Source organism: Nyctereutes procyonoides, unplaced genomic scaffold (genome assembly GCF_905146905.1).
Source record: "Nyctereutes procyonoides isolate TBG_1078 unplaced genomic scaffold, NYPRO_anot_genome, whole genome shotgun sequence".
Classification (NCBI taxonomy): Eukaryota; Metazoa; Chordata; class Mammalia; order Carnivora; family Canidae; genus Nyctereutes; species Nyctereutes procyonoides.
In genome coordinates this window covers 14,246,315-14,273,736 of record NW_026575120.1, presented here as the reverse complement: position 1 = coordinate 14,273,736, position 27,422 = coordinate 14,246,315, and the positions used below count along the sequence as shown (strand labels likewise).

The 27,422-nt window shown below is 37.9% G+C and overlaps 1 protein-coding gene across 3 annotated transcripts; it reads right to left on the bottom strand.

Moving 5' to 3' along the window:
• Window positions 1–253: 253 nt before the first annotated feature.
• On the bottom strand, window positions 254–27,063 carry DDHD2 (DDHD domain containing 2). 3 transcript variants are annotated; one of them, XM_055334999.1, is made up of 18 exons: window positions 26,822–27,063; window positions 25,358–25,585; window positions 24,433–24,623; window positions 23,175–23,264; window positions 22,318–22,438; window positions 20,326–20,415; window positions 19,044–19,179; window positions 16,294–16,502; window positions 15,949–16,016; window positions 14,754–14,876; window positions 13,316–13,411; window positions 11,945–12,073; window positions 11,678–11,833; window positions 11,296–11,398; window positions 10,802–10,972; window positions 9,973–10,135; window positions 2,881–2,988; window positions 254–2,452 (listed from the first exon to the last, which is right to left on the bottom strand). In XM_055334999.1, the coding sequence occupies exons 2-17, from the start codon at window positions 25,575–25,577 to the stop codon at window positions 2,907–2,909; spliced, it is 2,148 nt and encodes a 715-aa protein (XP_055190974.1). In that variant the 5' UTR covers window positions 25,578–25,585; window positions 26,822–27,063; the 3' UTR covers window positions 254–2,452; window positions 2,881–2,906. The 3 variants fall into 3 exon arrangements, with proteins under 3 accessions (XP_055190974.1, XP_055190975.1, XP_055190976.1); XM_055335000.1 differs by lacking the exon at window positions 26,822–27,063 and adding an exon at window positions 26,476–26,602; XM_055335001.1 differs by lacking the exons at window positions 9,973–10,135; window positions 10,802–10,972.
• Between the last annotated feature and the right edge of the window lie 359 nt (window positions 27,064–27,422).

Below are 27,422 nucleotides of genomic sequence, written 5' to 3'. Positions count from 1 at the left end.
AGAACAGCCAGGGCAGAAACTGGTATCTGTAAATACTGAAGAACAGTCTCAGTATTGACTTTGTAACTGCCATGCCTTAAATTCTGAACTATATCTGCCTGTGATAATGAAAACACCAGTCAAGGGAAAAGAACTTAAATATTAGGTCTTTTGCCCCAAACTTGTATTTTTAAATTTGCTTTAATAATATAAGGGAGAAGAAAATGGTTATGGTATTAATTTTCAGTATAATGGATCCAATCAAGTAAAAGGCAACTGGTCAATATGGTTTTATTTCAGTATTTCATAAACTTTTAAATATAATCATGTAAAAAACAAACATTTCAAAAAGTGCAAAATATTAGAAAGCTAATCAGTGCTATTAACCTTTCCATGCAGACAATCTCTTGTTGAGATAAGCAATACAAATTCCGTAGCAGGAAATATGTATAAAATGATACTCTATTGAGTTTAAAATTAGGCTTGGTCAAGAGATTGCACATAATACAACTGAAGTAGTGCAAACAATATACAACTAAATAAAGAATTTAAATCAAGCGTATTATTCTGTGTAATATACAATCATGATGATACCACAGGTAGAAAGACCAGATAAAAGCTCTTTTACAGTTGCCTGCCCCTCACCAAAAAACATTTCTTAGTACCAACACTGTGGTTTATATCTAGCCATCCACAGTTATGCTGTTGAGCTGTTCATCTTTGGTTACAGGGACTCATTCTTGCTTTTCCTTTGGTTTACTCTTAAATACTATCTATTCAGCTAATATGAAGAATAAATGTAAATTGACAAGTTGACAAAAGCTTCCCCTTTAAAATAAAATTGAACGCTACTTAATTCTCAGTAATCCTTACTTCAAATTCAGTTCATATGGTAAAGAAAAGTATTCCATATACCTGACACTTCTTTGTGGCTCAGCATTAGTCTATAAGCAGATGGACAAGTAAAGCCAGCCACGGATCTTGCACCCAGCCTCACCTCTGTCATCTCCAACGTGACGGTATGGAGACCACTGCTGTTGAAGGGATGGCTTAAGTGAATGTTATATACCAATACACTAGACACCATGATGATATATTTACAAAAAAACATTGTTTATAAAGAAACGCAGCTTACCTGCCTATACCACACTATAAAACAGGCCTATGGAAGTTGGAGAGGAGGGTAAAGGACTATCACAAAGAAAACTGCAAAAACATTGACAAACTCTGACCAATGAGAAAGGAAATCTAGCCCTGTGGTGAGCAGATGCCCTCGGGGGAAAAAAAATTGGTTACAATTCAAGGTACACTTCACTTTGAATGTTCTGATGTACACTCTGCACAGGTTGTTCCTTGATTCCTATAGGCATAAGTTTTTCTTTCAGAATAAGAAACATTTCCCTTAGCCAAAGCCTCCTGCCCAGCCAACACTGCCTGTGCCATGAAGCTTTTAAATAAGCTCCTGGATCATGGGTACCTAAGCAAGCAATGGTGTTTATAAAGGGTTTTCAAAGAGGACACACAACACTGCCCTCACCCAAGTGGATACAATGGTAGACTCGCACAAATTCTAGTTCACCTTAAATGTACTACTGAGAGATTTTACTCATAACCAGAGAGCCTGTTAAGGCTGCGTGATTTCAGGTTTGCCAGCCTTTATAACTTTGCCCTCAAAAAGAGAAGTTACTATCAAATAACTAAGATTTCAGTCTCCCCATTTGAAATATGGTATAAAAGGACAGGTCTAGGATATATAACATCTTTGCTTTATAAAATGCACCTAATGGGAACTAAACTATCTGCTGCAGACTCTGAGAGCAGCTCAAACAGCTGTGAAAACAAACAGCATCAGTGATTCCTTGCAATCAAAGGTCAGTCAGCTATAGAGAGTAAACAATACTCTGTAAGCTACATTTTAGTCCTTTACACAGTACTTATAGGAAAGAAACGCTGGCTCAAAAGAAGTTGCCTAGAAGTCTTTTCCTTTAACTACTTAGCCTTCAAATACAGAGAACACCAATGAGAGATGAGTGTACCCCAAAATGCCTTCTGAATCACCGGAGCCGTGCTCGCTTCAGCAGCACATATACTAAGATTTAATCTCCAGAGCCTGCTTCCAAACTAGAACATTTTCTAAAGAGAAACAATAATTTCCTAGAAAAAAATTTCTACTCAAACCAAAATAAACTCAAAACAGACTTTATACTATCTCAAGTAATAAGCAATAAAGGGTGGCATCTATCATCCAAGAATTAGAGCTGCAAATAACCCCTGCTATGAAGAGCGGCAAAGGCTTCTATGAAGCCAGTGGTCTTCCCTTTGTTCTTCCACTCACTTCCAAGATAACAAGTCCTCCAAAGATCCCAGTAGTGAGTAAGTGGCAGGCAACATGCAGGAAATGACGCAGCTGAGGAGAGGGAAACTGCAGCAACAAGCAGGTGGCTTTTCTGGGGGAGGATCCTGCAGTGTCCGTCTAGGGAAGAGTGGAACAGAGGTCATGAGGCAGTCACAACTGGAAGCAAACAGAACACCGGAGTCCAATGCATGAACTTTCTAGTTACACATCTAAAAGGCAGAGTAACTTTATCTCAGCATGGGCTGTTGCCATGGTAACTCTTAGATGATCAGAACTATTTAGATTCTGAGTTTAGATCCTAAAAAATAACAGGTGTTACGGGACCAAGTCACTTGCAAAAACACATGGACATTAACTTTCTCTAAGTGAGCTATTGCACTTTTTCCTCAGAAATTTTAACCAGAGTCCCTCTAAAAATGAATCATAACCTAGATCTTGGTGACAGGTAACAAAAGCACATTTATAAAGAGTTCAAGGCTACCCTGTTCCTCATAACATGTTAATATGTAGGAACTATGCTACATACATGACATTTAAAAACTTACATTAAGCAGCCATACATGGTTCATTTTTATTGTAAAGGCTGATCAAGGAAGATGCCCTGGGTTTGGTAGATTTCTTTGAGGACCAACAATACTGTATCTTCAGACTCCCTGTAAAGAGAAAAACTTAAGTTGTAAAAAGAAGAAACTAACAGTTATACTGGATGTTTTACATATATTACCTCATGTAATCTACAAAACCAACCACTGTACAAGTTCATTTTTTACAAAAGTTCATTTTATGGTGGAATATTACTCAGCCATAAAGAATAATGAAATCTTGCCATTTGCAATAATATGGATGGACCTAGAGGATATTAAGTGATATAAGAGACAAATACCATAGGATTTCACTTATATGTGGAATCTAAAAACCAAATGAACAGGGACACCTGGGTAGCTGAATGGTTGACTGCCTTCAGCTCAGGGCATGATCCCAGGGTCCTGGGATCGAGTCCCACATCTGGCTCCCCACAGGGAGCCTGCTTCTCCCTTTGCCTATGTCTCCGCCTCTCTGTTTCTCTCATGAACAAATAAAATCTTTTTTAAAAATTAATTTTAAAAAATGAATAAAACCAGCCTCTCATATATACGGAGAACAAACATGGTTGCCAGAAGGGAGATAGGTGGGAGGATGGGTGAAATAGGTGAAGGGGATTAAGAGATACAAACTTCCAGTTATAAAGTAAGTAAGTCATGGAAATAAAAATACAGCACAGGGAATATAGTCGATAATACTGTAATAAGGGCAGCCTGGGTGGTTCAGCAGATTAGCGCTGCCTTCAGCCCAGGTTGTGATCCTGGAGACCTGGGATCGAGTCCCACATCAGACTCCCTGCATGGAGTCTCCCTCTCCCTCTCCGTCTGCCTCTCCCTCCCTCTCTCGCTCTGTGTCTCTCATGAATAAATAAATTAAATCTTTTAAAAAAATACTGTAATAATGTATGATAGCTACACTTATCATGGTGAGCACTGAGTAATATACAGAATTATCAATTCACAAAAAAAGAATTATCAATTCATGATGCAGTGATTCACCTGAAACTAATATTGTATGTCAACTACAATTAAAAAAAAAAAAGTCTAGCATTACATCTGGTAATACAAAGACTAGTAATAAATGACCAACCAAGAACTGTTACCTTTCCATAGAGTTCATTCTCAGAACACAGAAAGCCATCTAATTGGTCACCTTAATTTTTTAAATGTTATTTATCTTTTTAAAAAGATAATACAATCTTAAGATTCAAAATTTAAGATACAAAAGGGTATAATAATGAAGTTTCCTTTCTACCTCTGTTTCTTAACATTGATTGTCAGAGGATGGGAACTAGTGGTTATCAACTTCTCGTGCATCTTCCAGATATTATTCTGTGTGTGCTTAAGCAATTACTTACATCCAGTTCATAAAGACACCTGATTATAAAAAAATAACATGAAGGACTGCCTTAAGGATGTATAGCTCAAATATTTCTCTAGTTTCATGGTTCAACATTTTTTGAATCACGTATCTACTTTGAATCATGTATCTACTTGAGAATCTAATGAAACCAATGGATTTCTCCCCTAAAAAGATCACATATACATATATACCCAAAATTATAGATAAAATTTCACTGGATTCATATACTTTTTCTATCCCCCAGAAACCCTATACACAGGTTAAGAAATTCCTCCTATGCCAGTGAGGGGGCATTAGCTAAACTAAATGTTAAAATGGTATGATCCTGGTGCATAAATGAGTAGATCAAAAGAAAAGAAGTTCAGAAACAGTCCTAAATCTATATAGGAATTTAATAAAGTGAGACCAAAAAAAAAAAAAGTGAGACAAACTAGCAGTGTTGTGACAAATGGATAGCCATCTGAAAAATGACCTGAATCAATCTATAACTATTATGAGAATAAATCCAAAATGAATCAAACATCCACATGTAAAAATGAAACCATAAAATATCAAAATAAACTACAGTAAGGAATTCTTCAGAGGATAAGGAAGATCTAAGTATGACACATATTCCAGAAACCAGAAAGGAAAAATCATCAAATATGACCACATAAAAATCAATCTTCTCTACTTAGCAAAAACCAATGTTTGCAATGCCAAAGACAAACTGGGGAAAAGTAATTTGCAACTCATCACAGACTAATCAACTAAAACAACAAAGACAAATATTTCAAAATAAAAGAGAATAGGGCAGCCCTGGTGGCTCAGTGGTTTAGTGCCGCCTTCAGTCCAGGTCCTGATCCTGGAGACCCAGGATCAAGTCCCACGTCGGGCTCCCTGCATGGAGCCTGTTTCTCCCTCTGCCTGTGTCTCTGCCTCTCTCTCTCTGTGTCTCTCATGAATAAATAAAATCTTTAAAAAAAATAAATAAAAGAAAATAAAGAATATAAATAACTCCTAGAAAAGGAAATAAAAATGGTCCTTAAATGTATGTCAAAATGCTCAATCTTATTCATAACAGGAGGAATGTAAATTTTTAAAAGGCAAAAGATCTATCTGTTCTGAAGAGAAACAGGAGCATACGAGTAATAAAATTTAAAAACTACAGTGTAGGATCCCTGGGTGGCGCAGCGGTTTGGCGCCTGCCTTTGGCCCAGGGCGCGATCCTGGAGACCCGGGATCGAGTCCCACATCGGGCTCCCTGCATGGAGCCTGCTTCTCCCTCTGCCTGTGTCTCTGCCTCTCTCTCTCTCTCTGTGACTATCATAAATAAATAAAAATTAAAAAAAAAACTACAGTGTAAAAAAAATACAGTATGCTAAACATACTTTGAAAACTACAAAACACTGCTGAGGGAAATTAAAGACCAAAATACACTGAGAGATACTGTGTTTGTGGATCAGAAGACTCAGTATTATTCAGATGTCAATTCTCTCCAAATTGATCTGTAGATAAAACATTTGCAATCACAATGAAAATCTCATAAAAAGCTTTTTGGTTGACATTAACAAGCTCAATCTAAAACACGTGGAAACGCAAAGAACCTACAATAGCTAAAATAACTTTAAAGAAAAAAGTTGGATGACTCACAGTACTTGATTTCAAGACTTATTCTGAAGCTACAGTAATCAAGACAGTGTTTTACTGGCATAAAGACAGACAAATTGATCAATGGAACAAAACAGAGCCAAGACAATTCAGTGGTTTCTGTCTGAATACTTTTTTTTTTTTTTTTAGATTTTGTTTATTTATTTGACAGAGAGAACACAAGCAGGGGGAAGAGTAGGCTCCCTGCTGAGCAAGGAGCCCAATGCAGTCTCTATCCCCCAGGATCATGACCTGAGCCAAAAGCAGATGCTTAACCAACTGAACCACCTAGGCGCCCCCTGAATAAACTTTTCAACAAATGTTGCTACAACCACTAGACAGTACATGCAAACCAATTAACTTCAATCCTTACCTCACATCATATTTTTAAAAGTAGCCAAAATGGATCACAGTCCTTAATACAAAAGGTAAAATAAAATGATACAACTTCTAGAACACAGGTAATTTTTTAATGGCTTTGGATTTGGCAAAGATATCTTAAATATGTTTAAAAGGCACAAATATCAATAGATTGGACATCAGAATAAAAAACTTGTGGACATCAAAATACTGGGCTAGAAAAATGAAAAAACAAAACAAAACACCCCATTCTGAGAAAAAAAGCACGTATCTGAAAAGGACTTGTAACTATGACATAGAACTCCTGCAACTTAATAATCTTTTTTAATGGGCAAAAGATGTGAATAGACAGTTCACCAAAGATATATGATGCCAAGGTACCTGGGTGGCTCAGTCAGTTAAGTGTCCCACTCTTGTTTCTGGCTCAGGTCTTGATCTCAGGATCATGAGATTGAGCTCCACATTGGGCTCTGAGCTCAAAGAGTCTACTTGAGATTCTCTGTTTCTCTCCCTCAGCCCCTCCCCCTGCTTACATGCACTCAAAATAAGTTGAATAAATAAATAAAATCTTAAACATACAGGGGTGCCTGGGTGGCTCAAGTCAGTTAACTGACTGTCAGTTTTGGCTCAGATCAGCTCATGGTCGTAAGATTGAATCCAATGTCAGGCTCAGTAGGTAGTCTGCTTGAGATTCTCTTCCTCTCTGTCTGCCCCACCCCCTGCTCTCTCTCTCTCAAATAAATAAGTCTTTTTTTTTTAAAAGGGTTTATTTATTTATTCATGAGAGACACAGAGAGAGAGAGGCAGAGACACAAGTAGAGGGAGAAGCAGGCTCCATGCAGGTGCCCGATGCAGGACTCGATCCCAGGACTCCAGGACCATGCCTGGACCATGCCACCGGGCCGAAGGCAGGCACTAAACCGCTGAGCCATCCAGGGATCCCCTCAAAGAAATAAGTCTTAAAACAAAAAATAACAACAACAACAATAAAAAAGCCCTCTATAAATAAAATCTAAAAAAAAAAGAAAGCTGAATAAATGGCAAACACATGAAAATATACTCAACATCATTATTCATTAGGAAAAGGCAAATTAAAACCATAATAAGGTACTATTACAACTCTGAGAAAGACTAAGATTAAATACATAAATACATACATACATACATAGAAATTAATTAATTAAAAAAAAGACTAAGATACAAACCACAAACATACCAAGTGAATTTGAGGATATGGAGCAACTGAAACTCTCAAACACTGCTGATGGGAACAGAAGATGCTGGCAGGAAAATAGCTTGGAGGTTTCTTTTAAAAATACTTTTGCCATACTAAGCCTAGCCATTATTCCACTCGTAGGTATTTATCCATAAGAAACTAAGAATACTGGGCAGGCCCAGTGGTTTAGCATCACCTTCAGCCCAGGGTGCGATCCTGGAGACCTGGGATCGAGTCCCATGTCAGGCTCCCTGCATGGAGCCTGCTTCTCCCTCTGCCCCCCTCTCTTTCTCTCTCATGAATAAATAAAATCTTAAAAAAAAAAAAACTAAGAATATGTCCATACAAGGTCTCATACACAAATGTTCACAGCAGTTATATTTGTAATAGCCAAAAACTGGAAACAACTCCAATGTCCATCAGCAGGGAAATGGATAAACAATTGTGGTAAACTCATACAACAGAATATTACTTGGCAATAAAAACCAGAGAAACTACTGAAACACAAAACATAGAGGATGAAGTCATACAAACGAGAGTATATATGATTCCATTGATATAAAAGTAAACTCGGGCTGCCCCAGACTTGGTTTCTTATCTACTTTTGCCCTTGCAACAAACCAAGGGAGCAAACTTGGACTTTCAAAAAATAAAAGTATCATCTGTTACTATAACACCTACCATGTGGTTCAATTCAATCATTTACCGTTGGTGGTGATTACATGGCCAGGAGTAATGCCAGTACAGGACTACTTATCAGCCTAGAAGAGGAACTTGCTCCATTATTTGAAAAATTGAGACAAATTATGGAAGTTTCTTAATCTGGAAGTGGTTTTAATGTACACCTTATTTTCATTATAACAGACACATTATCAATCCAGCAATATTTAGACCACGTAAATACCTGTATCCACATATTCCAGAAAGGGCCCTTTTCCCATCTTACACCAAAGAAAAAGCCTATAAAAATACTTTATGGACAGGCTGTTATCTTTTCTTGTGTAGGGTCTTTTCTTATTTAGTGAGATCTGGGGATACGACAGAAATGGTTCAATACATCACAGCTTCTGTGGAGTTAGTCCAGTCACCAAATATGCATGAGATTCCACCGGTGGGACAGAATCAAAATGGTACTTTGATCCACTTGAGCCATTAAGTGCTCCCTATTATATAACATGCCCAGCCCTGCGGAATGAAGCAGACCCTTTTTTTATTGTGAAGAATAATGAGAACAAACTGATGGTTACCAAAGGGGAGGTGGGTAGAAGGATGGGTTCAACTGGTGATAGGGATTATGGAGGGTACTTGTGATCAGCACCAGGTGTTGTGTGGATGTGCTGAATCACCATATTGTACACCAGACACTAATATTACGCTGTATGTTAACTAACTGGAAGTTAAATAAAAACTTAAAAAATAATAAAAAACCATAATTTAAAAAGAAAGAAATGCCTTTTTCAGATTTCTGTCAAGCCATATCAACAGAGATCATTCTTAAAAGGATTATTTTGGCTTCTTACAGGATTGTTTTTATTGTACTTTGATTATGTCATGGCCCCTACTGTATTTATTATATAGATATGAGACTGATCACATCAAATAATAATCCCTTTATCAGGATTCAATAAAAATTCCTCTCAAGACCTAAAGGCATGCATTTTTTAATCTGTATCCCCTACTCATCTTATTTTCCTAGTTCTATTTTCCTTTAGTTTCAATTTCTTTGGTGATTAAGTTCTTTTCTGTTACAATATATGAATTTCAATAAACATTATTAATCCATTCTGCAATCCATCAGATAACTATATTTAATAATGATTAATTCTTTTGAATAAATTCTGGGGATCTAATGTACAGTACTATAATAATACTTTATCACATACTTGGAAGTTGTTAAGAGAGTAAATCTTAAATGTGCTCATCACATACACACACACGAGGTAATTATGTGAGGTGAAGGTGGTGTTAACTAGTTCTGTGTTGATCATTTCACTATATATGTATCAAATCATGTTGTACATCTTATACAATTTGTCATTTATATCTCAATAAATCTGGAAAAATATCTAAACATTAAAACAAAACAAAAAGAGTAAGTTTGATCTAGCTACTAAAATACTTTCAAATGAGTTTAAAATACTTTTAGCAGTAGTAACGTATTTGTTCCAGTTTATTCTTATGTACCCATCCTGTCCCCCACCAATGACCAAAGAACACCATTTTTAAAACTAAGCTGACATCATCAGTCCATGCTCTACCCAACTGCAAAATTTAAAAATGTGTTTAAATCAGATTTCTTTAAATGACATGTTGTGTTATTTTGTAACCATCTAAATGAGAAATCACTCTAATCCCAAATGTACACCAGCCTATCATCCTCCCTTTTCTAAATCTATCAAGTATCTGTGAAACAATTAGACCAAAAAACAAAAAAAAAAGAAAACAAAACAAAAAACCCACCACAGAAACAAAAACAAACACCACTCACCAGTAGCATAGATGGCTTTGTAAAGCAAATAAATATTCATTAAAACTTTCAATGGGCTTCTCTTGTAGCACATAGTCAATGCGCTGGCCTCCATTTAGCATTCCCACGTTGATGGGTGGGACTTCTTCTTTAACTGCCACAGAGGTCTCTTCTGTGTTAACATCTGGGCGTAGAAGAACCATAATAACAATCTAAAAACTTCTAGCCCTCCAAGATTGTCCTTACTTCTTCTCAGACTGCCAAGTTTACAGTAGGCTGAGCTACTTTCTGTTCAGAAACCTTTCTGCACTTTCCTCCTCTTGAGTTCCTTAAAGAGTCCTCAAGTCACACTGATTTTGTTCATTTTTTTTCTTTTCTAATAACGAATTCATTTGCCCCTAGTTTATAAACTAAATGTAAGTAGGGATAGAAATCTTTAGGCAGTCAAAAATTAAAGCAAAATAATGCAACTTTAACTGTGAAATTAAGAGGAGAGTATACTAGTTTGTGTCCAGCCAGGAAAATAAAACTGACCAATAATTACACAGACATTCCCCTATAAAAGAAAGGTGGTTCACAGAGAAGGCTCCTAACACAACCCCCACAATTCCCAAGTGAGAGATGTCTTTTAAAACCTCTTTACCAGATGTTCTGCTTCTCTTGACATCTTTCCTCACAAATAATGTTTTTCCATAATTTGTAGCTATTAGATAATAGAAAAGATTAGCAGAGCTGAAGGTGTGTAGGACTCATAGTACTGACTGGTCCTATCCAGAGTTAAGAATGACACACCATGGAGTTACTCTTATCTGACCTGATGCAGGAAATCACAGTGCACAGGGTTACTAACCACTCAGCTTCTCTGAACTTGATTCACATTCTGCTTCAGTTTCTTCTGTAGTTTCTGAAGCTTGTAAGGCAGGGTATGGAGCTCTAGTGAAAGACTTCCATGCCATCCGCAACGAACCTAGCAAGTTGTTCTTAAGGTCCATACTCATCCTGGTCAAGCCCTCTCTCAATTCTGAAACATATACGAATGAAGAACATCAGAGACACCTGGGCAGCTCAGTGGTTGAACGTCTGCCTTCGGCTGAGGGTGTAATCCTGGGGTCCTGGGATTGAGTCTCGTATCGGGCTCCCCGCAGGGAGCCTACTTCTCCCTCTCCCTGTGTCTCTGCCTCTCTGTCTCTCATGAATAAATAAATAAAATCTTAAAAAAAAAAAAAAAGGATCACATGGTTTATAAACAGTTTAGGGTCCAAACAATTAAACCAAGTGAATGAGGTCCAGTCCGTTTGCACTGACCAGATGGTCTAGAATTACAAGTTCTGTACTCACACTTACCTAAGTGCATCCGCTTCCTGCCTTTATGATGTGGGATCAACATTGGCTCAAATTCCACTCCTGGGACCACCATCGGTTCAATCCTATAGGCCACAGGATCAAACTATATAGGAAAAATAATAGCTACAGATACCTTTGCTGAAGAAAGACAGTCTTAGGAACTGTGTATTAGGCCAAGAATAATTATAAGCTCATTAAAACAAACAAACAAACAAAAAAAAAACGGTTGTGTTGCCCCATCACTTTCTGATTCACAGTACTATAAGTTGTCTCATTACCTCAAATAGCACAGAAAAAAGCAAATCATCAAAACAAAATTTTATGTTCTTTACCAATAAGTCTTAATACTCAGGTGAGAACACAGGAGCTATCCAGTGCTTACAGGGTGATAGATATTGAAGAAGCCTTTGCACGTCGGAAATTTATAGTTGGGATCAATTCTTTTTAGTCCTCGGACAGTAAGGAACATTCCAATAGGAGATCCGAAGGCAAAGAATATTTCTGGTTTGTAGATGAGCCGGGGATATTTTACAGACACCTGGAAAGAGGATATAAAAGTATCTCTCATTGATAACAAATGTAATATCTGTTCCTACCATACCAGTGGCAGGCAATAAAATGACTAAAGAGAATTAATTAGTATTGTTACCTGTCCAATGCCAACATGTAGATAGTCACCATTCCCAGTAGCATCAGTTTTACTGCAGACACCTGATTCTTTGGGGATGTTAGATACAGTCACGCCTGAAGCTGGCTGCAGGGTGGGTCTATTAATATCCTAAAGAATAAAATAATTTTATGGAGCTGCTATGTTGTAAAAATATCCAAAGAATTATATAGTTTTTACTGGTTTGAAAGTATACTTAGAAAAGTTGTGAATAATTATAGGAAGAGTCTTCAGCAAACAAAGCTGACGAAAACAAAAGTTGTCTTAAGTGATAAACTGACATCCCTACATGCTCTAAAACGATGAAAGCTATAATAGCTATTTGGGCAGCACTTGAAACTTCAGGCAATTATTATGAGAGAAACAATAGCAGAGTATGATGAAGAGCAATGCCACAGGCCACTAAGAGTTCAATGAAGCACAATGCCCTTTTAAGAAGTAGAATGTCTATATGGGTATGGAAAATGATGCAGATACCAGGCCAAAAACTGAGCCTCAAATCAGAACTAAGCAACCTGCTACAAAGTTGAAAAATAACTACTAAGATATGGAAAGGAATTCAGGGGCTGAAAAAACTGAATGGGGATCCCTGGGCGGCGCAGCGGTTTGGCGCCTGCCTTTGGCCCAGGGCACGATCCTGGAGACCTGGGATCGAATCCCACGTCGGGCTCCCGGTGCATGAAGCCTGCTTCTCCCTCTGCCTGTGTCTCTGCCTCTCTCTCTCTCTCTGTGTGACTATCATAAATAAATAAAAATTAAAAAAAAAAACTGAATGTAGAAGTATTATTACAACATAGCCAAACCTCCAGTTTATTATTCTAAAGTAAAAGAAGCCAGTCACAAAAAGTCATATATTGTATTATTCCATTTATATGAAATGTCCAGAACAAAATTCATAATGACAGAAAGTAGACCAACGGCTCATAGGAGGAAGGAATGAGGATTGACTGCTAATGTGTATGGGGTTTCTTTTTAGGGTGATGTAAATGTTCTCAAATTAGACAGTGGTAATTGTGACACAACTCTGAATATACTAACAATGACTGAATTGTATACTTTAAACCGGTGAATTTTATGGTTTGTGATGTGAATTACATTTCAATAAAGCAGTTATGAAACAAAAACAAAAAAAAAAGGAAAATAATGCAATGGTGGGACGACTCCATGGGAGACAAGACTTCTGAAGCTAGTAACATTTTTAAGGATATCAATTAAGAAGAAAACGTGTTTAATTTCTAAATAGTACCAAAGATCAGTTAACGAAATTGGTCAGCTGCCTAAACACCTCACAAAGCAAAAGGATACAAGGATGACAAAAATCATTTAATCCTACAAGCTATTTTAAGCACATACCATTAAATTTTTTCTGGTCCTAAAGTAGTTTAATATCTTCTTTCTTGGTCCTAGGGGAATTCCCATTTCCTGAAGATCTTTGTCAGTACATAAAGCCTAGGCATAGAAAATCAAATATCCTTCTTATTTCTAGACAAAATAAAATGAATTAAATGTCTTGTTCTCTGAGAGGAATAAGACCATGCACTATTGTTCTTTGCTTTATATTAACAGAGCTCTCTAGTAGTACAACATCAGTAATAATTTCGAGAAGGAATAATACTTTATTCACAAAAGCCTGGAAAAAAAAAAGCCTGAAGAATTATCAGTACTATACAGTATCAATGCTATAGTAATACAAATGACATGTTATTATTTTACATACACACACACACACATATATCAACCTACAGAAGTGGTTATCTACCTGCATAACACAAAAACACTCCTTGATTTCCATGCTGACTTAGATGTCACATTTCTGAGAAAGATTATATCCCTACTCATGGACATAAGCAATAAGAACATACAACATGGAGCATGAAACAGACTAACAAACAAGATCTCAGCTTAAGTTCTACTCACCTGATTAGGTTAAGGCTTCCTTCTCCCTCCCAGACTACGTTAGTCCTATTATACATTTTTTTAAAGATTTTATTTATTTATTCATGATAGACATAGAGAGAGCAAGAGAGGGGGGGGGGCAGAGACAGAGGCAGAGGCAGAGGGAGAAGCAGGCTCCATGACAGGAGCCCGGCACGGGACTTGATCCTAGGACTCCAGGACCACGCCCTGGACCAAAGGCAGGCGCCAAACTGCTGAGCCACCCAGGGATCCCCCCGATTATACATTCTTAATACTACTGTGTACTTTTCCTACTTAGAACTTATCACAATTGTAATTAATTATTTAATGTGTCTTCCCTACTAAACCATAAGCATCAGGATGTTTGTTTACATGTTTATGGCTTACATAATATCTGTCTTACTGACCACTCTATCTCTAGTACTTAGTATAGTACACCTGATCATATTAAACATTCACTAAATACCTGTTGAATGAATGAATGTATTGCAAGCCTGACAAAAAGCAAAAAAAATAAAAGGGGGGGTAAAAAAAAACAAATAAATAAGCAAATATCAACAGTAGAGCTCTTGGAAATGTAACAGAAAATAAGAGGTGGGATAATTAGTGGCCATTTATTCTCACTCTGTTTCCTGAGCTATGTTGTTTTGCAGTCTTTGTTCTATCACTGTGTTTGTCAATATGCCTCCTCTGAACTTTGCTCTCCCACAAAGCAAAAATCACTTGATAAAACACACATAAATAATGCTACAGGACATTACTAATGATAACAGAGTATTTACGACTAAAGGGCAGCTCTTAGTCAGCAGTAAGATGAAGATAAGCATAAAAATGCTAAAAACGGCATAACATAGTTTTAAAAGATTGTTTTTACCAGAGCTTCCTTATCTACTTTCTCCTTCTCAAAGACACTAAAGAATTCCGAGAGTTGCAGTTTCTTCAAATCTTCCTCTAGTGTCAGTGTGTCTCCCTGATCCATGACAATATTTGGTGCATCCTAAAAATTAAATTGTAAAGCTCATATTCTCTAAATTCATTTAGATTGTCTTTTATTATTACTATTGGCAACAAAAAAATGTACTATAGGAGAGTTCTACATAAAGATATACTTAATTTTAAGTAAACTGTAATTTGTACAAAATATAAATTAAGTTAATCTCTTAAGTTTGCAATTTTAATTGAAACATTTTTAAATAAATGAATGCATGAATGATTATCAAAGTATTCTTCACCTTCACTAACAAAACATTTATTGAGCTCTTATTTTTTTTTTTAATTTTTATTTATTTATGATAGTCACAGACAGAGAGAGAGAGGCAGAGACACAGGCAGAGGGAGAAGCAGGCTCCATGTACCGGAAGCCCGATGTGGGATTCGATCCCGGGTCTCCAGGATCGCGCCCTGGGCCAAAGGCAGGCGCCAAACCGCTGCGCCACCCAGGGATCCCCTATTGAGCTCTTATTAAAGAAAAAGTGTTTAAGACATATCAAGATAAAGTCCTTGTCCTGGAAGAACTCACAGTCCAACAATAGAAACAACACTTCTCTAAAAAGAGAAAATATACAAGATAGTATATGCTAAGTACTAATTCAAACCTTTAAAGTGTTCACAGGACTTTTATAAAAGATTTTAAACATCAAGTCCTCCCACTGCTTTCAAATGACTTTCTATAAATTATACCACTTTGCATCCAATTCATTCTTCATTTCCTCATCATATGAAAACTCCATTTCAGCTCAATGATTCTATAATTCTAATAACAGATGAGAAGTGCATAATTATAATGGAAAATAAAATACCAACAGTTATTTCAGAATGTGGCAAATATTTGTGGAAGCATATTACTATCTTGCTTCTATCAGCCAAGAATGACAGAGATAATTATAAGTCTGTTAAAATTAAGATAATCATAAAATTATCTGTTAATAAGTCTGTTAAAATTAAGATAATCATAAAATTAATATTATGGTATGAGACTAAACTAAGCAAACGACAAAATATAGGTTGAGGATCTAAAAATCTGTACAAAGAAATAGTACCAAAAGAAGCTATCTGTACATCTAACTTACCTTTTCATTATCCATATCCCCCAAAGAATCTTTCTGATTTGTTAGGATATCAAACAATATAAGCGAACCTAAAATAGAAGAAAGAAGGGATAATTTCTAAGCACTGGCACTACACAGTTTCATACAAAAAGTATTAAGCCAATTACCCATGTAGTAAAATCTATAAAGCGGGAAGTCTTTCTTTCCAATCCACCACCACCACCCTTCCAACTCCTTCCACTGGTCCTTCATCACAGACCAGTTCTAGACCTCTGAATCTGATACTGATAAAAGACACTGTATTTAAAAAACAGGTGTCCTTAATATGTGATAGTCTTCTCTGGTCACAGAGAATTCATTTGTTACCTAAACTATGACCAGCAATGGATACACCTCCTTTGAAATCAGGGTTCCTCTGCAGAAAAAGTGTATATATTCGGTTCATTTCCGAAGCAACTGTGTCCACAATAGTCTGACAATAGGTGGGGCTATTGTAGAAGAAGACATCTAGAATTGTGTCATTGGTGAAATGCCTTAGGCGGTTAATGCTGGGCAGAGTTATTCGCTGCAGATCTCTGAAAAAAAAGAAAAAAACATATTTTAAGCAAAAAATCTAATACATTCCATAACCTCCTCTAAGTTATTACTCAGCTTAGCCTTCAAGCTTAGACTTATTTAAATTCACAAGAGACAACAATTTATAGGAAATAACAAAGGACTCAGAGACATGTTTAAGCCAAAAAGATGTGATCAGCAAGAGCCAATGAGAATCTCTACAAGACAAATAACCCAGTTTCTTCAATACATAAATTCCAAGGAAATAGAGATGGAAAGGTGATCAAGAGATTAAAGAGAGACTTAAAGACCTATCAATGAACTCCAATTTATGAACCTTACTTGGATCCCAGTTTAAAATGTGTGTGCATATATGATCACAACTGTATTAGACAATTGGAAATTTGAACACTGTATATTTGCCAATATTAAGAATTTTTTTAGAGGTGCCTGGATAACTCCCTGCTCTGTGGGGAGTCTGCTTATCTCCCTCTCCCCCTCTGCTCCCCGCCACTCATGTGCACACTTGCATTCTCTCTAAATAAATACATAAATCATTTTTTAAAAAAGAATTTTTTTTAGGTATGACAATGGTGCTATAGTTAATTTTTTAAGACTTTATTCATTTATTCATAAGAGACAGAGAGAGAGGCAGAGGGAGAAGCAGGCTCCCTGCAGGGAGCCTGATGCAGAACTTGATCCCAGGATCCCAGGATCACGCCCTGAGCCAAAGGCAGACAGACGCTCAACCCACTGAGCCACTCAGGCACCCCTAGTTAATATATTTTTAAAAGTCCTTTCAGATATACAAACATTAATAGATAAAATCATATAATACTTTAAGATTTGGTTCAAAAATAATATGGTAGAGGGATGGGCAGTAGACAGGGGTTGGAAGATAATGGATGGCCAGAACAGAACTGGCCATGTTGTTGAGGCTACCTGGGGCTGGGTAATCATAATCTGTACATGAAGATTCATTATACAAGCTACTTGTGTGTACAAAATTCTCTATAATAAAGGTTTTTTTTTTTTTAAATCAGTTTGTGCTTTATTTTTTTTTTTTAATTTTATTTCTTTATGATAGTCACAGAGAGAGAGAGAGAGAGAGAGAGAGGCAGAGACATAGGCATAGGGAGAAGCAGGCTCCATGCACCGGGAGCCCGACGTGGGATTCGATCCCAGGTCTCCAGGATCGCGCCCTGGGCCAAAGGCAGGCGCCAAACCGCTGCGCCACCCAGGGATCCCAATAAAGGTTTTTTTTAAAGACAGAAAATACAAGATTTTTCTAGAATTCTCAGCATTTTTTAAACCACAAATCAAATGATAAATGGATCCCTTTCTCGATACAGAATTTCTAAAACCCTCGAAAGAATAGGAAACTGTCAAATGCCAAAGCCAAGAGAACTCATATCTTGCAAAGGAAACCATGCTGACATTATCCAAATCAACTTCCAGTTAAAGCTTTCTCAAAATACTGAGAAGGATTCCTCAAAGATTCAACAGCTTCTGTAGTTTAGAGAGGGCAATTTGCCCTTAGGAATCTCTTAGTATCATCTCAAATATGACAAATATAAACTCCATACGTAGTAAAAGCAACACCACAATATCTGGCACGTGGAATATGCTCAAATCATATAGTACTAAGAACTGAGAGACACAGAATCAGAAAAGCCATTTTTCCAAGACTAACACCAAAATAATACCAACTACTTTATCTTCTAGAGAAAAATCTGCCATTCTATCCTAAAACTATATTATGAGTACACTTGTTTCTAGAGAGAAAGAAGTGTTTTGCCCTTAATATAAGGCAACCTTCTCTGACATTACCATAAAATCTACAAACAAAACTACTGAGGTTTTTGACTTAAAACAGCCATCACTTAAAAATTATATGAATTATTCAAGTTTAAATGCTAATAACTTAATGTTTGAGGGATTTCTTTACAAATGTGGACAAATATTACCTAAATATGACCACAAAAGGAACAACAAAACACTTTGTACATCTTGAGGTAAGGTGGCTTGACATCTGAAAATGGAAATGCTTATACACCATGGGAAGAAAGCAACGTTTGGTTTTAATGCTAAAGAAATAATATACCTGTAATAGTAAATAGTAACGAGCTAGTAAGACACACTGCAAGAAGATACACACAGCTCATTACTCTTAACCAGTTTAGTTAAACCAAGGAACTGGTCAGCATTTAATAATGTATCTCTAAAAAAAGACATAGAAATACAAAAAACTTCTTGTTGAACAAATTTTTTTTTTAAGATTTTATTATTTATTCATGAAAGACAGAGAGAGAGAGAGACAGGCAGAGACATAGGCAGAGGAAGAAGCAGGCTCCATGCAGAAGCCCGACGTGGGACTCGATCCCAGGACTCCAGGATCACACCCTGGGCCAAAGGCAGGGGCTAAACCACTGAGCCACCTAGGGATCCCCAACAAATTTTTATATAATCAGCTATTGCTGATTATAACCTCATCCATATCACTGATCAGGAAACGTATTACAATCTTAGTTAACAACTCAAAGATATAAGGTATTACTCACACATCCACACCAGTAGAATGCAAAGGACTGTGCCAGTTGACTGGAAGAAATTCTACCCTCCCAATCTGCTGATTTTCTTGGGCTTTCTTAAAATGTGTTTGTAGCAGGTTCAAGGAAACACTGCGAAAATCATTAACTGGAAAAGAAATTGACTTATGCATCACCAGGGAAGCAATGAATTCACAGAATTAGGATGCAACAGATCATGTAATTATACTCTTATCTCCATTTGCCTAGAACACATATTTACTTGAGTCAAAGACAGCAAGCAAAGTGGTATTCAGGAAATATTATCAGTGCACATAGGAAAAGCTGTTCCTTTAAGACAAAACTTTATTTTACTATACAAAACATTTTACCCAAAGAAAAGCTAACTTTAAAACTTCTGTGTCATGGGGGCAGCCAGGGTGGCTCAGTGGTTTAGTGCCGCTTTCAGCCCAGGGTGTGATCCTGGAGTCCCGGGATCGAGTCCCATGTCGGGCTCCCTTTAACAAACTGTCACTCTATTTATTTCATTGTAAACTATTTATCAATAAAGGCTTTTTTTCCCCTCACAAAAAACAAAACAAAAAAAACCTTCTGTGTCATGGGAACTATTTCAATGTTTTTTAAAAAGGGGGGGAATCACGTGACTGTGTCAACTGGCCTTGAAGTTAGATTCCTATTCTAACTTTCTGGTTCTTATAAAAAACCCTTATCCAATATTTTACATTAAAAAAAAACACTGCTTCTTGTAATTCATTCTATATCAATCTTAACCTTCCAAAAGGTTAATGTTTAGAAGCATTAGCCAGTAGAAGAAGTTCCCAAGTTGGAACAGACTCTGAATATGTACTATTAAGTTTTAGAGGACACTACCTTTCAAAATCAAGTTATATTAATAGCCTAAATACTCCAAATAGAATATCAAGAGCTTTATCACACTACGAATTACAAAAATGACTGAAGGTTCTATTATTCATTTAAACTATATCATCTTTTTGGTTCACTTTAAGTTTGGAATGGTTAGAAAGACGGCCATCACATTCATAATACAATTTTCTACGGATTAAGGGCTTGTTCACTCAAGAATTATTAGTTAAGAGCATAAACTATTAGCCTAAGGAATTTACTATACTTTAGGTCTAGGTTAAGAAGCTTTACCACCTTGCCACCTGTCTTTAGCTCTCCAAATCTTATTATGCAGATAAGACAAAAGACTAAAAACAACACTTTATCTCAGCTCACAGGAGCTCTAATATCACCCTTAAATGATTTAATCTTACATGCTTTGCAAACATACCACACTGTACAATGCTTCGAAAGCGGAGATCACAAGCTGGTCCAATCCCATGGACTACAAAAACCAAGTGATCTATTTGCAAAGGCTCTCCTATAAATGAAATTTAAAAGAATAATTATTTCATATAACTAGCCTTATATTCTAAAGTCAATCATTCACAATGAATAGGTTATAAAGATGGCAAAATATAAGATCATTTTTTAAAGTATTTATTTATTTATTTATTTATTTATTTATTTGAAGGAAGGAAGGAAGGAAGGAAGGTAGGTAGGTAGGTAGGTAGGTAGTTGAGGAGCAGAGGGAGAGGGACAAGCAGACTCTGCACTCAGCAGATGCTGGGTCCCTCAGCCCCAAGATAAGGACCTAAACAGAAATCAAGACTCGGTACCTTAACTGACTGAGCCACTCAGGTGCCCCAAAATAGATTACTTAAAGAACACAAAATAGTTCCATATTTTACTGTAAATATAATGATTTTATTGTGTTTATTTACTTTGACATAAATCTGTAAAAAGAAATTTTCAGGTTTTAAACTTATTTTGAAATAACTGAGATCTTACAGAAAACATGAAAGCATAGTATAGACAACTCCCATGTACTTTTTACAGATTCAAAACTTTAACATTTACATTTGCTTTATTATTCTCTACATGTATGTGTTTACACACACATTTATTTTTCTGAACCATTTGCATATATCATCAGATATGATATGCAAATATAAGCAGGTTGTATATATCATCAGATTGCACACATCATACATCTTTAACTCTTTGAATTCTTTAATATGTATTCACTAAGAATATTTTCCTAAATAATCACAGTACAGTTATCGAATTCAGGCAACATAATATTGGTAGGATACTTTTATTTAATATTCCATTTCTATCAATTATACCAATAATGTCTGGTGTGAATATAAAACCTAAATTTTTAAACTCATCTTTTTTATTTTATTTTTTTTTTTTTATTTAAGTAATCTCTACACCCAATGTAGGGCTCGAACTCACAATCCTGAGATCAACAGTCATATACTTCTCTGAATGAGCCAGCCAGGTACCCCTGAATGTATCTTTTTAAATTACAGTAAGTCTAAGACTTGTAAGTATAGTAAGTCTAAGACAAGCCATCTCAGGGATAAAAGGAATTTTATAATCCAGCTAAGTATATTATAAAACCAACCATAAATGGCTTTAGCTGGATAGCAATGGATAACCATTCAAGTTATACTGAAAAAGTTTTCCTTAGTTCAAAATCTTCAAGGACAGGAGTTACCAAAAATAAATTTTTAACCAAACAGGTTAAATCATACTTCTTAAAATTAGGACTAAATCAGTTCATTTGTACCAAGTGACCTCTTGATTAGTATTGCCAAATTTTACCTATCCCACAATATATACTTAGTAACTTTAAAATAGATTTTTAGGAACACCTGGATGGCTCAGTGGTTAAGCTCTGCTTTCACACTCGGGGTACGATCCTGGGGTTCAGGGACTGAGTCCCACATTGGGCTCCTTAAAGGGAGCCTGCTTCTCCTTCTGCCTATGTCTCTGCCTCTCTCTCTGTCTCTCATGAATAAATAAAATCTTTTAAAAAATAATAAAATAGATTTTTATATCTATTAAGATTTTTAGTGGGTCATGTGGGTGGCACAGTCAGTTAAGCATCCGACTCAGTTCTGGCTCAGGTTGTAAACTCAGGTTGTGAGAAGAAGCCCTGCCTCCTGCTCTGCACTCAGCTCAGAGCCTGCTTGTGATTCTCTCTCCCTCTCCCTCTGCCCCTCCCGCTTGTGTGTGCACACACACTCTCTCTCTAAAATAAATAAATAAATCTTAAAAAAAAGATATTCAGTAAAGTGATGCTAATCTTAACTCAAAATAAGCACATATGACTAAATCATTTTTAAGCCTTGAGATAATCCAAATCCATAGAAAAAGGTCACAATTTAAGTCATAAATAAGCCCATCATGAAAAATAAATGATTAACATTACCACAATGAATGTCAACAGAGATGTTCTCAACTCCTCTCTTCACCGTCCTTGGTCGACCCTGTTCAGTGGGTGTTGAACCCCATTCATCAGACCCTGCAACTGGCTGGTAATGCACCATAAGCTTAAATAGAAAAGGTCAAAAGATCTCAGAGAGAAAAGATCTACATTATAGACGTCTCTATTTATACATTCTGAGAGATAGGAACAGTATCTGTTTTGATGAGTATGAGTTTTGATATGCAACTCTGATGGTTTAAAGTTAGAGCCCTGAAAATACAGGTCAATGTTGTACATATTAAATACCTTATGATTTTGTCAATTATACCTCAATAAAGCCAAAAAAGAAAAAAAACATCAGGCTAAGGAATCTCTCAATAATACCCTATACATGTAAAATATGCCCACATAACATGCCAGTGATATTCTTTACATTCTTATATTCTACAGTAGTGTAATCTTTCCTAAGAAAATTCTTTTGTGGGCAGCCCTGGTGGCGCAGCAGTTTAGTGCCGCCTGCAGCCCGGGGTGTGATCCTGGAGACCCGGGATTGAGTTCCATGTCAGGCTCCCTGAATGGAGCCTGCTTTTCCCTCAGCCTGTGTGTCTGCCTCTCTCTCTCTCTCTCTGAATAAATAAATAAATAAATCTTAAAAAAAAAAAAAGAAAATTCTTTTGTATAAGGTGAATGAAGTAAAAAATGGTGGCAGTGGATACAAGCTTCATAATTGTAAATGCAATGTAAAAATTTCCAAAGGTTTTCCTAAATAGAATCCCTATGAAAAAGAAACCAGTTAAGATCTCCTTAGTAATGCAATTAACCTTTAATCCCACATGAAAGAAAGGCTTAATTCGCTTTACCTTTGGATTGTGTAATATAATAATTTCTCTGTTGGGAGATTCCAGTTTCTTTTTCCACTCATCCAGAGTTACAGCAAGCATGTACGTTTCCTTAAAAGAAAACACATTTCATTAGACTTCCCTAAGAGCCTTTCTATTAAAACTGAACTTTTTTTTTTTTAAAGATTTTATTTATTTATTCATGATAGTCACAGAGAGAGAGAGAGAGAGAGGCAGAGACACAGGCAGAGGGAGAAGCAGGCTCCATGCAGGGAGCCCGACGTGGGATTCGATCCTGGGTCTCCAGGATCGTGCCCCGGGCCAAAGGCAGGCACTAAACTGCTGCGCCACCTAGGGATCCCTGAACTTTTTTTTTTATAAGAATACTGCTAGATAAACAATTTCATAAGAATATCAGACTCCTGTTTACCAAATTATTTGAAAGGTCTTTTAAAATTACAACAGATAATAGTATAGAACAAAAAAATCACTCCTACTTTTATCAAGTAGACTAGATAAAATCATTGTTCACATTTTGATATACTTTCAGTAATATTAATGTCTACTCCAATTTAAAGCAAGAAAATTTCAGACTGTTTTCAGAGCCAGAAAAATAAAAGGCTTAAAAAGACCAATCTGGGCAGCCCCGATGGCCCAGGGTGTGATCCTGGAGACCTGAGATCCAGTCCCATGTTGGGCTCTCTGCATAGAGCCTGCTTCTCCCTCTGCCTGTGTCTCTGCCTCTCTCTCTCTCTCTCTCTCTGTCATGAATAAATAAATAATCTTTTAAATAAATAAACAGATCAATCCTGTGATCATAATTTAAATATTATTAACAATGATCACCACTAGAGAAAAAATTTTAACTTAAAGGCATAACAGTTTCCATGGTATTTTATTTTATTTTTAAATTTTACTTACTTGAGAGAGAAGGGAAAATGAGCATTGAGAGAGAGAGCACGAACAGAGGGAGGGGTACAGGGAGAAGTAGACTCCCCACTAAGCAAGGAGCCTGATGTGAGACTGGATCCAGGACCCTGGGATCATGACCTGAGCTGAAGGCAGACACTTAACTGACTGAACCACCCAGGTACCCTCCATAGGATTTTAAAATCTGAAAATAAAACCACTTTATCTTGAAACTAACCTGAAAAAAAGAAATGCTATAGATATGATTCAGATAGAACCAAATTCTTTCTAGAAATTTCACAAAAATAAGTCACAAGATTATTAAATAAAAGAAAAAAATGAAAATACATGAAAAGGGATCAAGATGTACCTCTAATACTTGGCTGAAGCTCTCTGAGTAGGGAACATACTTATTATCTTTGTCTCCCTTGTAAAACCAGGTACATCGTCTCACTTCTGATGCTAGCTCATCCCAGTATACAGCATACCGCATCCTCTCCCCCAAATGTACATCATATCTGCCCCCATCAGTGGGGACAACTCTCCCATCACAATTTTTTCCTATCACAGATTGGAAAGGGGAAAAGAAGTACATTTATCAAAATAAATCTCCTAAAATACAATTCTGAGTATACTCTAAATAATGTTTATGAGACATAAGAATGAACATTTTCTTCTTGGCTAAACAAACAAAATAGAATTGATATTTTTTTCCACTACTTTACAAACCATCAAAACCATTCTTGGTTTTAATGATACATGAAAAAAAATAATACCCAAACAATGTTTTGTTCTTTTTCTGAGAAGAGACAGTAGTGTCCCATTAAACAAACAAACAAGTATATAAGGCTTTTCTGAGTTTCGGCTTGAGGAGCCAAAGGTAAATTAACAACCGTGACTATCATGATGATAAAATAGTTAATAGCATCATTCTTGTTTCATAAAAGGAAAAACAAGTGATAAATGAAGAATTCATTCTTTGCAATGTGACATGCCCCCACTCTTTATAAACAAAAATGGAAACATATGCTGGAACATAAGACATTATTAGATAACTGTGAAGAAATTACAGTAAGTACTGTTTTCAAATACAGACCAAATTCTTAAATATTATAAACCGACTGGTTAGTAATGCAAAACTTCTACTTCTATATAAAAAGACTATAGGAGAGAGAACTACAAAAATGCTATAGAGAAAACTAGAAAAAAAACTATTATTTTTAATGGCTCTAAATATAGTAACTATTATATTAGACTGAAATAGTCTTTATTAAAAGTCATCATTTTCATCCTACCAGAACCATATGCCTCTTCCAGCTGCTGTGAATCCTCGGAGTTGAAAGGAATCCATGTCTCTTTAGAATCTATTATTTTACAATAAAACCAATGAGGAGAAACTGGTTCATACAAACTGCCAGCATCCATGTCTAGTAGCTCAAAGGAACTACATGAGTTTGGTGACGGGGATGGATCTGACTGGGACAATTGTTCCTGCTGTGATTCCGCTGATGACATTTCGCTCTCTAAAAGACAAGATAAAAGAAACTATCGGGGGGAAAAAAACTTTCCAGTGAAATTGCTCTCTCATACACACACACACACACACACACACACACACACACACACACACACCCCTGGTCATTTTAAGGAACCATTTCTGAAAGAAAGACTAATCTCAAGGGGGCCACACAACTGAATTTAGAAATAACCTATAAATTAACAGCTGGATTTCAGGGGGAACTTTAAAAAAAATGCTTCTTATACTCAAACCACCTTACACGGATTTCCCAACTCTCGGGAAACTGCATGGCTTTAGTCAGACAATAAATTATGAGACAAACCCAGAATCCCAAGAAACACATGGTCAAAAACTTGACTGCAACAAAGCGTCTCATCCCAAATCCAATCTATCACCAAAGGCAAAAAAATTTACTCCAACTGTCTTAGTAACACCTATATTTTAGGCTCCAGGCCTCTATCGCTAAACACTTACATACTGGATTATTGGGATCTTACAATACTGAAAGTTAAACTCTTCACTTAAGAACCTGTCACCTTTGATGGATTCTTGAAGTGTACTCGGGCACGAATTCTGAGAACCTGAACCTGGTCGGAACCCCCGTACGCAAGCGCGCACCCACTGCCACGGCGCCAGGCTCAGGTGAAAAGGAAAGAGTGACCTCAATAGCCTCTTTCCCTCAAAGACGACTCTGCCCTAGGTGGTCCCACCCCTTCACCACTCAGACCCCTCAGCAGGGACACTGCATCCGTCGAGGTGCGTCCCACCTGAGGGAAGTGAGCCGCCTGCTATCTCGGCACCGGGCGCAGAGGGATGGCAAACACCTGCCCTCCCCCGAGCGGACGCTCCCCAGGCTTCCGGCCACTGCATCTTTCTTCCCTAGCACCGATTTACCTCACAGCCACCCTGGCGTGCCCCTGCTCCCCACGACCCCGGGCCTCCTCCTGCAGCCCGGACCAGAGGTCGGAGACCTGCCTCCGCCCGCGTCCAGCCCTGCAGAAAGGAGCGGAGCGGATGGAAACACAGTAATCTCCCGGGGCCTGAGAGCGCAGGCGGCACACACGGAACCCTGGCCGCTCCCCCCGGATCGAGGTCACCCACCCCCGGGTCGGTCCTCCTGGCACCTCCCCTCTCGGCCTTGGGCATCCCGTCCTCCTCCGCCCCCGGCATCCCCAACCCGCAGCCCAGCCGGGCCTCCCTGGGCCCAACCGCCCACCCTGGCCCGCCGCCGCTGGCTCACCTGACAGCCCCGCTGCCTTTCACACGCTCCGGCCCTCGCTGAGGGGGGCACGACATGTCCCCGCGGCAGCCTTTCCCGGGAGCCCAGGCGGGGCGGGGCGCAGCAGGGCGGAGCCTGCGGCCCCGCCAGGCTCGTGCCCAGCACTGGGCTCCACTGCGCTCCCAGCGGGCGAACAGAGGGCCGGGCGACCGAGAGCAAAGGTGATGTGGCTAGGACCGCGGCGAGGAAGCGATGGGTGGGGCCCTCAGAGCGGCCCGAGACTGACAGGAAGTGTCGCGAGAGGTGGGAGGAATCGCGCGAGATGTGGCTCCTTCCTGCGGGCAGGGAGGCGAAGCGCTGGGCGTGTGGGCGGTGCGTGGGGCGTGCCCTTCGCTGGGAGTCCGCGCGCGGAAGCTCAGCGGGAGGTCGGGGGACTTGGAAAGGCGGGGGTGGGGGATGAGGTCTTCCAGGAGTAAGGGAGCGTTTTGAGTTGGACTGGAAGCAAGCTTCTTCGGGGTCAGCCAGCCTCGCCTCCTCACTCGGCAGACTAGACGAGGAAAGAGGCGCGCCGGGCCCGGTACTACCCTGGCTGACCACACTGAAGGGCCGGGAAAGATGCCCG

Bases quoted from the DNA above. Each gene is read 5' to 3' on its own strand.
- DDHD2 (XM_055334999.1), bottom strand. From the start codon at position 25,577: ATGTCATCAGCGGAATCACAGCAGGAACAATTGTCCCAGTCAGATCCA. The intron at 10,973-11,295 runs GTAAGTGTGAGT...TATATGTTTCAG, and splicing joins CAGGAAGCGGATGCACTTAG to AATTGAGAGAGGGCTTGACC. The intron at 10,136-10,801 runs GTTAGTAACCCT...TTCTACGCCCAG, and splicing joins AAGTTCAGAGAAGCTGAGTG to ATGTTAACACAGAAGAGACC.